This window comes from Bubalus bubalis, chromosome 12 (genome assembly GCF_019923935.1).
Source record: "Bubalus bubalis isolate 160015118507 breed Murrah chromosome 12, NDDB_SH_1, whole genome shotgun sequence".
NCBI lineage: Eukaryota > Metazoa > Chordata > Mammalia > Artiodactyla > Bovidae > Bubalus > Bubalus bubalis.
The window spans coordinates 99,974,873-99,987,731 of NC_059168.1; the positions used below are offsets into that span (position 1 = coordinate 99,974,873).

Consider the following 12,859-nt stretch of genomic DNA (forward strand, 5'->3'; position numbering starts at 1 on the left):
TTGCCTTCCCACAGCTGGGGCCTCTCTTCTCCTTCCAACAGCTGGCCCAGCCCTGCCCAGACTCGGGGGCCAGCCACAGCCTATCCCAGGGAGATTTAAAGAGCCCGTATTCAGAAGTTCAGGTGACTCAGCCTCCCATGGGCTTGTCCACGAGTTCTGTTGTCACCTGGGTCTAGACTCTTGGTTCCCACCACATCCCATGAGACAGGCAGCTCCCCAGGGACCATTTTCCCCAGATCTTAGTCCTTCTTATGAAAGAGTCTAAACTGAGTCCTCCTGGTCTAGCCCTGGTCTAGAATTGAGTCCCTGAGGATACGTGTCGCTTTCCTCCCCATGGCCAGCGCCCAGCCACTGGGCCTCTCTGATACCCGCTGGCCCATTTAGATGGCAGACTTTCCCTGGGTGCCTAGCATGTGCAGGTACGGGGTCTCTGCTGCCACGGAGCTCACGGTAGGGGTGGGAGGAGCAGGGATGACACTGGTGATACCGGTGGGCAGTGCTAGGAGAAGAGGCCAGGCGGGGGCTCTGGGCTCACAGGGCAAAGTGCTGAAGTAACCTCAGAGCTGGGGTCTGAGCTGAGATGGAGGCGGCCAGGAGACGTTATGAGAAGCGGAGGAGAGGGGCTTCTTCCTGGTTGAGGGCTCCGAAAGGGCAGGGTCCGGATAAATCTACCATCATTCCCCACATACAGACCAGAACCTTCCGTCAGGTCCGTGGGGCTGCCTGTGCCTGTCCTGGCAGCACAATGTTCTCACGGGAGGCACTGAAAATTGAGAGGACCATGACTCCCTCCCATGGCACTCCAAACCAGGCAGGCCCACGAAAGCTGTTTCTCCTTTATTTTATTGCTTAGCTGCTAAGTTGGAAAAGGCAATGGCACCCCACTCCAGTACTTTTGCCTGGAGAATCCCTTGGACGGAGGAGCCTGGTAGGCTGCAGTTCATGGGGTCGCCAAGAGTCAGACACGACTGAACGACTTCACTTTCACTTTTCACTTTCATGCATTGGAGAAGGAAATGGCAACCCACTCCAGCGTTCTTGCCTGGAGAATCCCAGGAATAGTGGAGCCTGGCGGGCTACTGTCTACAGGGTCTCACAGAGTCAGACATGACTGAAGTGACTTAGCAGCAGCAGTGATGTTTGACTCTTTTATGACCCCGTGGACTGTAGCCCATCAGGGTCCTCTGTCCATGGGATTTCCCAGGGAAGGATACTGGAGTGAGAGGCCATTTCCATCTCCGGGGAATCTTCCTGACCCAGGGATGGAGCCTGCATCTCCTGCATTGGTAGGCAGATTCTCTACCACTGAGCCACCTGGGAAGTCCCTCTTCTTTATTTATTCAGTCGATATTGAGTGAGTCCCCACCATGAGCCAGGGACTAGGCTGGGAACTGGGGTGGGGGGTGGTGCTGATCTAGGGAACCAAGATGCATTCCTGCCCTCAAAGGACTCACGGGCCAGTCAGGAGAGAGGCATAGAAAGAAGCCATGAGAGCACAGCGTGGGGTTAGCAGTGGTGGGAGGGAGCCCTGTCTGGGAAAGAATGGCCACAGGGACCCAGACAGCACCATGGGCATCTCACCTGTGTCCCAGAACCCTCACGTGGGAGCCAGGAAGACCGGTGGGCAGAGGGATAGCCCCACCGCCTGGAGTCATCAGATGACCTATGGATAGTGTCTTATAACTCTTAGCAGAGGCAGCAAGGCCCAGGGGGTTTGGGATCCTTCTAGTCGAGTCTCTGCTATTTGACAGCTGAGTGATTTTGGGGCAAAGATTGAGCTTTCCTTTACTCATCTGTAAAATGGGTTGTGTTTATGTATGGATGTGAGAGTTGGACTGTGAAGAAAGCTGAGCGCCAAAGAATTGATGCTTTTGAACTGTGGTGTTGGAGAAGACTCTTGAGAGTCCCTTGGAATGCAAGGAGATCCAACCAGTCCATTCTAAACGAGATCAGTCCTGGGTGTTCTTTGGAAGGAATGATACTAAAGCTGAAACTCCAGTACTTTGGCCACCTCATGTGAAGAGTTGAATCATTGGAAAAGACCCTGATGCTGGGAGGGATAGGGGGCAGGAGGAGAAGGGGATGACAGAGGATGAGATGGCTGGATGGCATCACCAACTCGATGGACATGAGTTTGAGTGAACTCCAGGAGTTGGTGATGGACAGGGAGGCCTGGCATGCTGCGATTCATGGGGTCGCAAATAGTCAGACACGACTGAGCGGCTGAACTGAACTGAACTGAATGCCTGAGTCTAGGGTTGAAGACAGCCCCTGGGGAAATAGTAACTATGTGATAAGCATAGCAACGTAGTTGCTGCTCAACTCCTGTGGCTTGATTGTATTAACCGTCCTAATAGATAACAACGGGGAAGCACACATCCCTGTGGAAAGAAAGGGAGTTGCATTTTGTGCGTGTGTGCGCGTGTGTGTCTGCCTGTCGGAGAGTTTTTATGGGGGTTGAGTGCAGGGAGCCACAAAAGCTAGGGCCGCGGGCAGACCTCCAGGGCAGGGGACACGCGGTCCCCTCCCTTCTCCTGCCCCCGCAGCGGGGCGCGCAGTCGGCGGGAGGCGCAGGTGTCCAGTGGGTCCCGCGCGTTCCGGTCCCTCGCCGCCTTGGCCGGGCCCCAGCTCCCTTCTGCCGTCCGCCCCGCGTCCTCCTCTAACCTCGGGTCTGGACGGCGGAACAGTGGGGCCGGGAAAGTTTGAGTCACGGTGGGGGGAGCGGAGGAGGCGGGCCCGTGACCCTGAACGGGGTGGGCTCTAGGACCCGCCTCGGGCTCCCAGCAGGGGGACCCCGCCGCAAAGCCAGGTCCCGCGCGCACCGGCCGCCGCGCGACGGAGCGAGGGGTCGGCTGCAGCGCTCGTCGGGTGGCCGCTGTGTGCACCAGGGCGGTCGCGCTCCCCAAGACCCGCGCGCCTTCACTGCGGCAGCCGCAGCTCCTCGGCCGCGCTCAGCATGAGGCCACGGGCGCCGCTCCTGCGGCTGCTGCTGGCGGTCTCCGCGGCCGCCGCGGCGGTGGTCGGCGAGCCCAGGACGGCGCTGCCCCCTACCACGGGGGGCGCCACCCTGGCCATCGTCTTCGACGTCACCGGTTCCATGTGGGACGACCTGATGCAGGTGATGGACGGCGCCTCGCGCATTCTGGAGCACAGTCTGAGCCGCGGCAGCCGGGTCATCGCCAACTACGCGCTGGTGCCCTTCCACGACCCAGGTAGCGCCCCCCGCGCCCTCGGCCTGGCGCTCTGGCGCCGTGCGCTCACCCGCCCGCTCTGCGCCCGGGGCGCACTGAACGCCCGCCGGTTGCACCGCTGCCCGGCAGGGGCGCCTTCTCCACACGTGCGCTCTGCACTTGGGGCAGGCCTCGCAGCCGCTGCGTCCTCTCCCACCCCGCCACCCGCAACCCCGAACCTGATCTCCCCTTCTCCCGCGCCTCCCCGCCCGCGTCGTCGGGTGGGTGACGGAGAGGCGCGCGCACTACCTTCAAAAGCCGCGCCGTGCGACTGTGAGGCTTCAGCAAATAACCTGCCTCCCGGAGCATCACAGGGTGAGAACCACCTCCCAGGCTCGTTGAGATGTTGAACTGGGGCTTTGGTGTCCAAGGCCTGGCCCGCGCGCGCCTCCACTGGGTTCTTAGACTTTGCTCCCATCGTGAGATTCGGGGGTCAAACGCTGTATATTGCCCCTCACCTGTTCTCGAGAGAAAAACAGCAGCCAGGTGGCCTCCACCTACCCCTCACTGCCAGCCGCCCCCCTCTCTCTCCCCTGCGGGCAGCACCTCGCCCCAGCCTACAGCACCCTTACCCCGCCCCCTACCATTTAGCTCAGGGTTAAGGCCGTGCCCTTGAAAGGCTCCTGGGAGACCCCACTGTGGGGAGTTTCAAGGAAAGCAGCTGTGGAGCGGTGGGCTCAGACTCCCAACCTTGGGAGTGGCAGGACTGCTTGTTCTCCAAGATTTTTAGTGAAAAACTTCAGACTTACAGTAACACAGGGAGAAAAAAACATAGACGAACACCTGTCTGCCCACCACTCAGATCCCATGATTAATTTGACAAAGTTTTGTCCTGTCTCTCCATTTGGCACCTCCCTGTTCAGAAAGATAGCTTTCTAAAGCCAAAAACTAAACTAAAAATAGCAGAGTTTTTTTTGCAGAATTGTACTACAAAGTGTTCCTGTTCGGAGGAAATGCACCCAAGTCTGGATGAGCTAGGAAGCCCTGTTAGAAGCCCTGTTTGCCTTGATTAATCGCAGCATCATCAGAGATTTTTGAAAAGCCGAGTAAGGGTGGGTGTGACATAATCCCTTACAGCCCTCAGGCTGAGTGTGGAGTCCCTCTGCTTCCAGGAGCTCTGGGCTCTGTAAAGCTCTACAGCTCACAGCCCAGAAGCCAGGGGTCTAGAAAGATTTCTGGGATCAGCAGAAGCTTGACTCCCACCTGGAGGTCAGGAAAGAGCAAGGTTAGGGGAATTGTGACATCATGGGTGTGCGGTGTGTCCTGGGGGCTTCAGCTCAAACATAGCTCATCCTCTGTCCCCCTAACTTTCTCACTCCCTTTCTGGGTCATTCTTGGGCTTCCAGAGGTACTGCATTTAAAGCACTTAGCGATCATTTAATCCACCCCTACTCTTACAATTGGAGAGACTGAGGCTCTGGACATGGACAGGACTTCCCCAAGGCCACCTGCCAGGCTGACATAATTTCTGACTGATGCAGTGAACATGAGTTTGAGCAGATTCAGGGAGATGGTGAGGGACAGGGAAGCCTGGTGTGCTGCAGTTCTATGCAGTCACAAGGAGTAGGACATGACTGAGTGATTGAACAACAATAACCCATATTTGTCTCTAAAATGCTTGGCTCCATTGGCGGGCAGGAGAGCAGCCTGTTGGAAGTGGATACAGTGTTCCGGGCTCCGTAGTGTCTTCACTGTCCCCTCTCTGGCCATCATCTTCTTGAAGCCCTCATTCCACCCCCAAGCTTTCCTCTCCTCTCTGGATGCTGAGCGCATGCGTGACCCTCTAACCTTCACTCCATCTTCTGCAAAACAAAAAAATCCCATCCCCCTTTCCCATCTCTGCTTCCCAAACCATGCTCCCTACAGACACCCCAGGTCCAGTGGAGGGGGAACCTCAGTGTTTATTGAGCCCTTGCTGTATGCACAGTCTTGTGAGGCTGTCAGTGTGAAGCAGGCAGGGTTCACGTCAAGGAGCCAGGAGCCTGCAGGCGACAAGACAGGCAGAGGGTAGCAGGTATCCCTCCTGACGGCTCCTGACTGTTGGTTAGTGTGGGAGGGGACTCATCAAAGGCTCTCTGAGGAAGCAGCATTGGAGCAGGACCTGAGGAAGATGAAGGGAAATTGATCAGCTTCTGACCACATGCCGGGGGATGCTAGGTGCCAGGGATACAGAGGGAAGGAGGTCTTCCTAAACACATGGAGCTTGCTGAGTGGTGGTTGACACGTTGGGGCAGGTGTCTGTGGCTGTGGAGCCTGGGTGCAGGAGGGGTGAGATGGGGCAGCTGGGAGAGGCGAGATTGGTCCGGGCTGTTGTTAGCAAAACGTAGGGTCTGGCTGCTCAAAAGCCAATAAACAGGCTGGGTTGGTGGAAAGGAAGGTTTGCTTTATTTCAGATGCCAGTAACTGGGCGGGGGAGGGTGGACGTCCATCCAGAGGTCGACACCCCTCCACCCCCAACCACCACCACAGACAGTCACTGGGAAAGAGCTTTTGTAGATGGAGGGAGGGGCTACATGCAGAAACAGCACAGTCGGCCCTGACAGTCATCTTGAAACTGGTCATCGGTGGTCTGACAAGCATCATCTTGGTTGTTTTGGGTGTGGTTAATCTTCAGTCCCAGGGTCGGTCTGTTTCCATTTTTTTGAGGCACATTCTCAGAATTGGGGCAGCTTGTATCATGGCTACAGTCTGGTCATCATGTACTTGACTTCTCCACCTGGTCGGGGTTTCAATATCTACAAGACAGCTCACAGGATATGGCTCAGAAAATTATCTAGAGACCTTGAGAAGGAACCAAAGATCTTCGACTATGCTTGATGAGTACATTATTATTATTTGGTCTCCTTTGACTGTTTCCCCTTATTTCTGCATATTCACACTTCTCTGATTAAACTTATTTTTTTTTTAAACTTATTTTTTGACTAACGTTTTTCCACAGAAAAAAGGCAGGCAGAGGACATGGGTGGGGGTCGGTGGGGGGCAAGGACCATAGCGTCCTGCTCCATTTCACTATGACCGGGGAACTGAGGATTCTTAGATCTCCTTTTATGGGCTTTGAGCAGACACTGAGTGTTTCTGAGCGAGGATTGGAGCTGTGGTTTAGGTTAGGCTGTGTCTTTTGACTCAGCCAGTGGAATTCCCTTTGGTGGAAGTGGAGCTGAGAGATTGGGGTTTTAGCTGACAGTTCAAGGCTTCCCTGGTAGCTCAGTCGGTAAAGAATCTGCTGCCTGCAATGAGGGAGACCTGGGTTCAATCCCTGGGTTGGGAAGTTTCCCTTGGAGAAGGGAATGGCTACTCACTCCAGTATTCTGGCCTGGAGGATTCCATGGACAGAGGAACTTGACAGGCTATAGCCCACAGGGTTGCAAAGAGTCAGAAGTGACTGTCACTTACTCACTCAGGTCCCAGGGCTGTGTACTAGGAGGGTCTTCCTAAAGGAAACCCCTACATTAAACCTCAGAGACCACACTTTGCAAGACAAGTTTCAAGTGGTTCTGGGTGGCACATGCTTCGAGATAAACCAGAACCTGTGCTTTGGAAATGTTTTTTTAATGGAAAAAAAAAAATGGTATGTTCCCAAATGGCAGAGTTAGACTTTTGCTAATGGTTTTATTTTGGCTGAAATTTAGGTTGTTTTCAGTTTTTCTCTATTAAAATGTCGCAAAAAGCACTCTGGTGTGTAAATCTTTGTCTGCATCTTTGGTTTTTTCATTAGATTAAAGTTTTGGAAGCAGAATTCCTAGGTCATTATATAAACACACTGAGTGGGGGGGCAACTCTTCAAATTGTTTTCCAAAATGTTTTGGAAGTTTAAACTTCTACCAGAAGCCTCTGAGGGGACCGTTTAAGCGCAGCTACCCTCAACCCTAGCGTGCTGTGTATGTGCTCAGATGCTCAATCTTGTCTGACTCTTTGCAACCCGCTGGACTGTAACCTGCCAGGCTCCTCTGTCCATGGGATTTCCCGGGCAAGAATACTGGAGTGGGTTGCCATTTCCTTCTCCAGGGGATCTTCATGACCCAGGGATCAAACCCATGTCTCCAGCATTGGCAAGCAGATTCTTTACCGCTGAGCCACTGGGGAAGCCTGAACAGCTAGTAAACTGGAAAGGGGCATTGTGTTTTTGTTTTTTTGTGTGTGTTCAGTCGCATCTGACTCTTTTCGGCCCCATGGACTGTAGCCCGCCATGCTCCTCTGTTCATTAAATTTTCTAGGCAAGAACACTAGAGTGGGTTGCCATTTCCTATTCCAGGGGACCTTCCAAGCCCAGAGCTTGAACCCAAGTCTCTTGCATTTCCTCCACTGACAGGCAGATTCTTTACCTCTAGCGCCACCTGGGAATCCCCCAGCCCTAGGGATTAGGATAATAATGTCTACCCCCCACCCCTAATTCAAAAGATGGAAAATGATCTCTACTGATTTCCATTGCTAGTGAGTTTCAGTAAGTTCTCAAGTGTTCACTAGATTTGTGTGTGTGTGTGTGTGAATTTCTTCTTTTGTAAATTGTCGTTTCCTGTGTTCATTTTTCTATTTGAGATTTTTAGTGGTTTTCTTATCAGTCAGTATGAGGACTTTATATTGATGATATTATTGCTTTTTGTTGTACGGTTTTGTATGTTGTAGCATTTTCCCTGATTGTTTGCCTTCTAATATTTGTGGTTCTTAATGTTCTGAAGTTTTAAATGTTTATGTACGAAATCTAGTGACTTGTTCCCTTTGTAAATTTCTTCACTTTCATTCTTAGAAAGATATGTTTTTTTCTTATCACAAAATCAGTTAGGTACATGTTCTAGGTTTTTTCATTTGTTCTCTTTTTTTCTCTTTATGTTTACTTGTAAAACCTGGGATTTAAAAAAAATCAGCATATGTTATAAAATATTACTTGATGTGCTTCTTCTAGAACAGGATAATGGTTAGGGTACATTGTATCAGATATTCCTTTGGATCCTGTCTTTATCCAAAATTACTTTATATCAATTAATTTATCTTTCCATTCTGTCCTGTCGTATGACAGTTCTTGTGCCGGGTGCACACTGCATTCATTATTTGGGTTATAATGGGGGCAAATCCTTCCTCCTATTCTTTAAAAAAAATTTACCCCCAGCCTTATTGAAATGCAATTGACACATAGTATTGTGTTAGTTTAAAATGCCCAGTGTGTTGATTTGATATATTTGCATATTGCAAGATGATTACCACCATAGCACAGGCTGCTGCTTCCAACTTGGCACATAATTGCCATTTCTTTTTTGTGGTGAGAACATTTGTGATCTACTTTCCTGGCAATATTCAAGTACATAAGACAGGATTATTAGTGATAATTACGAAGTTCTGCGTTCCATTCTCAGAACTTATTCATCTCATAACTGGAAGTTTGTACCCTTTGACTAACATCTCCTTATTTCTGCTACTCCCTGACTCCTGGAAACCACCATTTTTCTCTGTTTCTATGAATTTTGGTGGTTTTTTTTTTTTAGATTCTATATATAAGTGAGATCATACAGTATTTGTCTTTCTCTATCTGACTCATTTCACTTAGCATAATGCCCTCAAGGTCCATCCAAGTTGTCCCGAACAGCAGGATTTCTTTCTTTCTTGTGGTCAAATAAGTTTCCGTTGTGTATGTATGCTGTATCACCTTTATCCATTCACAGCTGACCACTTTAATTTTTACCTTTTTGCCACAGTGTGCAGAAGGATCTTCGATCCCTGACCAGGGATGACACCAGTGACCGCTGCAGTGGAAGTGCAGAGTCGTAATCAATAGACCACCAGGGAAGTCCTGACAGTTTAAAATTTTTAATGAACTTTAAATTTTAGAACAGTTTTAAATTTACAGAATTATTGCAGAGATAGTACAGCAGTTCCCATATACCCAACATCCAGTTGTCTCTATTATTACCATCTTCCATATAATGGTGCATTTATCTCAACTGATGCTGGGAAAAATTGAAGGCAGGAGGAGACGGGGAGGACAGAGGATGAGATGGTTGGATGGCATTACTGACTCAATGGATGTGAGTTTGAGTGACCTCTGGGAGTTGGTGATGGACAGGGAAGCCTGGCATGCTGCAGTCCATGGAGTCACAAAGAATTGGACATGACTGAGCGACTAAACTGAACAACCCAATATTGAAATATTATTATTAACTAAAGCCCATTCTTTATTCAGATTCCCTCAAATTTCCCCTAGTCTGTTTCAGGATCCCATCCAGGATCCTGTGTTACATGTCCGTGCCATGTCCCTTAGGCTTCTTTGGTTGTGATGTTTTTCAACCTTTGTTTTTGATGACCTTGACAGTTTTGTTGCATATTGCCCAGATGTTTTGTCCCTCCGTCGTAATTTGCCGGGTGTTTTTCTCCAGTTAGGGTGGGTAATGGGAGGAAGATCACAGAGGAACAAGGCTGTTCTCGTCCCATCATGTCAAGGGTACATGCTAGCACTGTGACTTATCACTGTTGACGCGGACCTTGATCACCTGGCTGAGGTTGTCTTCATGGAAGCTTTCTCTTTTCTTTCTCCCTTTCTGTTCTATCCTCTTTGGAAGAAAGTCACTACATGCAGCCCACACTTGAGAAGTAGGGAGACGTGATCCACCTCCGTGAATGTGGAGTATTTACAAAAACTGTTTGGAAATCTTCTGCATAAGAGAGTTGACTCCTCTTCATTTATTTGTTCATTCGATCGTTTGTATGTATCAGTATGGACTCATCGTGTTATTCTTTGGGTTGTAATCCAATACTGCTGGGTTTATTTTGTTGCTCAGGTTTTTCCAACTTTAATCATTGGAAGCACTTTCATCTGGCATCTGTACTTTTGACATACACTTACTGTTGGGAGCTATTTTTTAAAGCACTTTCTTACTTTCTGGCACTACAAGCTATTCCAGACTCATGTATTTCCTGTCCTAGTTCTAGAATTAGCAGTTTCTCCAAGGAACCCTGGTTCTGTTTATTAAAAGATGGTATTCGATGCCAGCATTAGACACCAGCACCCAAGTGCTTCCCAGGTGGCACAGTGGTAAAGAATTCGCCTGCCAGCGCAAGAGACACAGGAGATGGAGGTTCGATCCCCGGGTTGGGAAAATTCCCTGGAGTAGAAAATGGTAACCCACTCCAGTGTTCTTGCCTGGAGAATTCCATGGGCGGAGGAGCCCGGCAGGCTGCAGTCCATGGGGTCACAAAGAGCTGGACACGACTGAACACACACCTCTCACTTCTCTGAGTGTGAGGTGTGCTTGTTGCTACTGGGTTGTCACTGCTTCTGTTTCTTTAGCTGAAAAAGCAGGAGATACATGTTGTATACGTCACTTGGTATGTACCTATATCTATAACTATTTCTGTATTTACTGTTTGTATCTAGATTAAGCCGAACGAGTTCGTTCTGCAGCCTCCAACTCTCTTTCATTACCACGTGGATCCCGCTAATCTACTCTTGCTTGTCTGTAACCTCCCACGCCGACAGTGACTACCCCGGCTCTCTTCATCCACCATCCACTGTCACTGACATCGCTGTCCAGTGTCACTGCACATTTATGGTGGTTTTAGCGTAGCTAACTTGCACCCCGTGGAAAACAACTGTATTTACAAGAGTACCGTTCTTTTGTCTTTAGTCTTGTAGATGCAACTCATTTCCAGAGTTACTTGGCCCAGGACCTTCTTCATGTTCCTTTTTATTCATCTTCATTTTAAAAATATTCTTGACCATGAATCTTTTCAGATGAAAAGTATAAAAACTTAATCAACTTCCCCCCAACATTTCCTGCTGTGATTTGGCTCAGAATTGTGTTAAATTTTGATTTGGGGAAGAATTATCATTAAAAAAATTAAATTTTTTCCATGTAGGAGTGCTGTGTGTGTGCTGTGTTAGGTTGCTCAGTCGAGTCTGACTCTTTGTGACCCCATGGACTGCAGCCCACCAGGCTCCTCTGTCCATGGGGTTTCCCAGGCAAGAATGCTGGAGCGGATAGCTATTTCCTTCTCCAGGGGATCTTCCCCACCCAGGGATTAAGCACAGACTCTTGTGTCTCCTTCACTGGCAGGTGGATTCTTCACCTCTGCACCACCATGTTGGAGACCTCTTCCTTTTTTTTTTTTTTTTTGCATATTTATTTCCTTTATTGAAAACTTGTAGTCTTTTTCCCTTATAGGTTCCACCCAATTCTTTTTAAGATCATCTGTAAATATTCGGGGTTTTGTATGACTATTTTGACCAGGACTTTTTTTCATTACATTTTTTGTAAATGAGTATTGCTAGTATGTTGGAAAGCAATTTATTTTCATATATTTATTTTGTTTCCAACTTTCTTACTAAAGGGTTTTTAAAAGACTAACTCTAATTTTTTTTTGAGGGAGTAATGTCTTGAGTTGTCTAGGTTGACAACCACAGCCTGTCCAAATTATAATATTGTTTCCTTTTTTCCAATCAAATTTTTCACTCATTTGGAATGTTTTGTGGTATTCAGCAGCTAGAGCTTTCAGAACAGTGTTAAGTAATAGTGATGACTGAAGTGGGTCTTGTCTTTATTGTATTCTTTCTTGGTGGTTCTTGATTTGAAGTTTTCTTCATCAGATGGAGGAAGATACTCTCGTTCTTAATTTACCAAGGGTGGAAAAAAACACCCTCCAAACAAATGAACCCCAGTGGCTCAGCGGGTGAAGAATCTGTCTGCAGAGCACGAGACACAGGACATGTGGGCTCGACCCCTGGGTTGGGAAGATCCCCTGGAGGAGGAAATGGCAACCACCCCGGTATTCTTACCTGAAAAATTCCATGGACGGAGGAGCCTGATGGGCTGCAATTCAAAGGGTTGCAAAGAGTCAGATACAGCTGAGCACTGAACTGAAATCTGACAAACAAACCAGAAAAGCCAAACGAGGGTGGGTGCTCAGTATTAGCCAGTGACTTTCTGCCTGTGCTGAGATGTTTGTGAGATCTTTTGCCTGTTGACATCTTGACGTGATTCTTTCCTTCTTAACCATTTCCACATTCCTTGCTTAATAATCCACCATGACTGAGCAGGGATTATTCTTTGGTATACAGCTGGATTCTATTTGCCAGGGTCTTGTTTGGGGCTTCTCCGCTCATTTCAATATGTGTGATCAGTAAGTGATATTTCTTTGTGCTCTTTGTCAAATTTTGGCATCAAGGCTTAGCTCTTTCAGTAAACAACTAAACTTATTGTTTCCTCAAAAAATTACAAATTTAACACATGCTTGTTAAATGTTCTAATAACACTACTCTCAAGAAATGCAAACACTTTAATTTTGTGTGCTTCCAGACTCTCTGCGTGTGTGTCGTTCACTTGCATACATATGTACACTTCATTTTTTTATTACATAAAAATAGGATGCTATTATGCATACTGTTTTGCAACCTGCTTTTCTGCCCAACATGATATATCATGGTATCTTTTCATGTTAGGAAATACCAATCCACCTCATTGTTTTCATGACTACAGAAGGTGTTACAGGAAGGATCTTAATTTTTTAAATTAATAATTAATTATTTAAAAATTGGGGTATAGGTGCTTTACATGCTGTGTTAGCTTCCGCTGCACAGTGAAGTAAATAAGCTATAAATATACATATATCCTCTCCCTCTTACACCTCCCTCCCACACGCATTCC

The 12,859-nt window shown here is 48.4% G+C and overlaps 1 protein-coding gene across 3 annotated transcripts in view; it reads left to right on the top strand.

Moving 5' to 3' along the window:
- The first annotated feature begins 2,749 nt into the window (after positions 1-2,749).
- HMCN2 (hemicentin 2) overlaps positions 2,750-12,859 on the top strand; it is a 175,834-nt gene continuing 165,724 nt past the window's right edge. For 2 of the 3 annotated variants that reach the window (XM_025261852.3, XM_025261853.3), the window contains exon 1: positions 2,751-3,212. In XM_025261852.3, coding sequence (XP_025117637.3) covers positions 2,957-3,212 — 256 coding nt within the window. In that variant the 5' untranslated portion in view covers positions 2,751-2,956. Of the gene's footprint in view, positions 3,213-12,859 lie in introns of all 3 variants that reach the window. The other variant, XM_044926449.2, reaches the window with a different exon arrangement.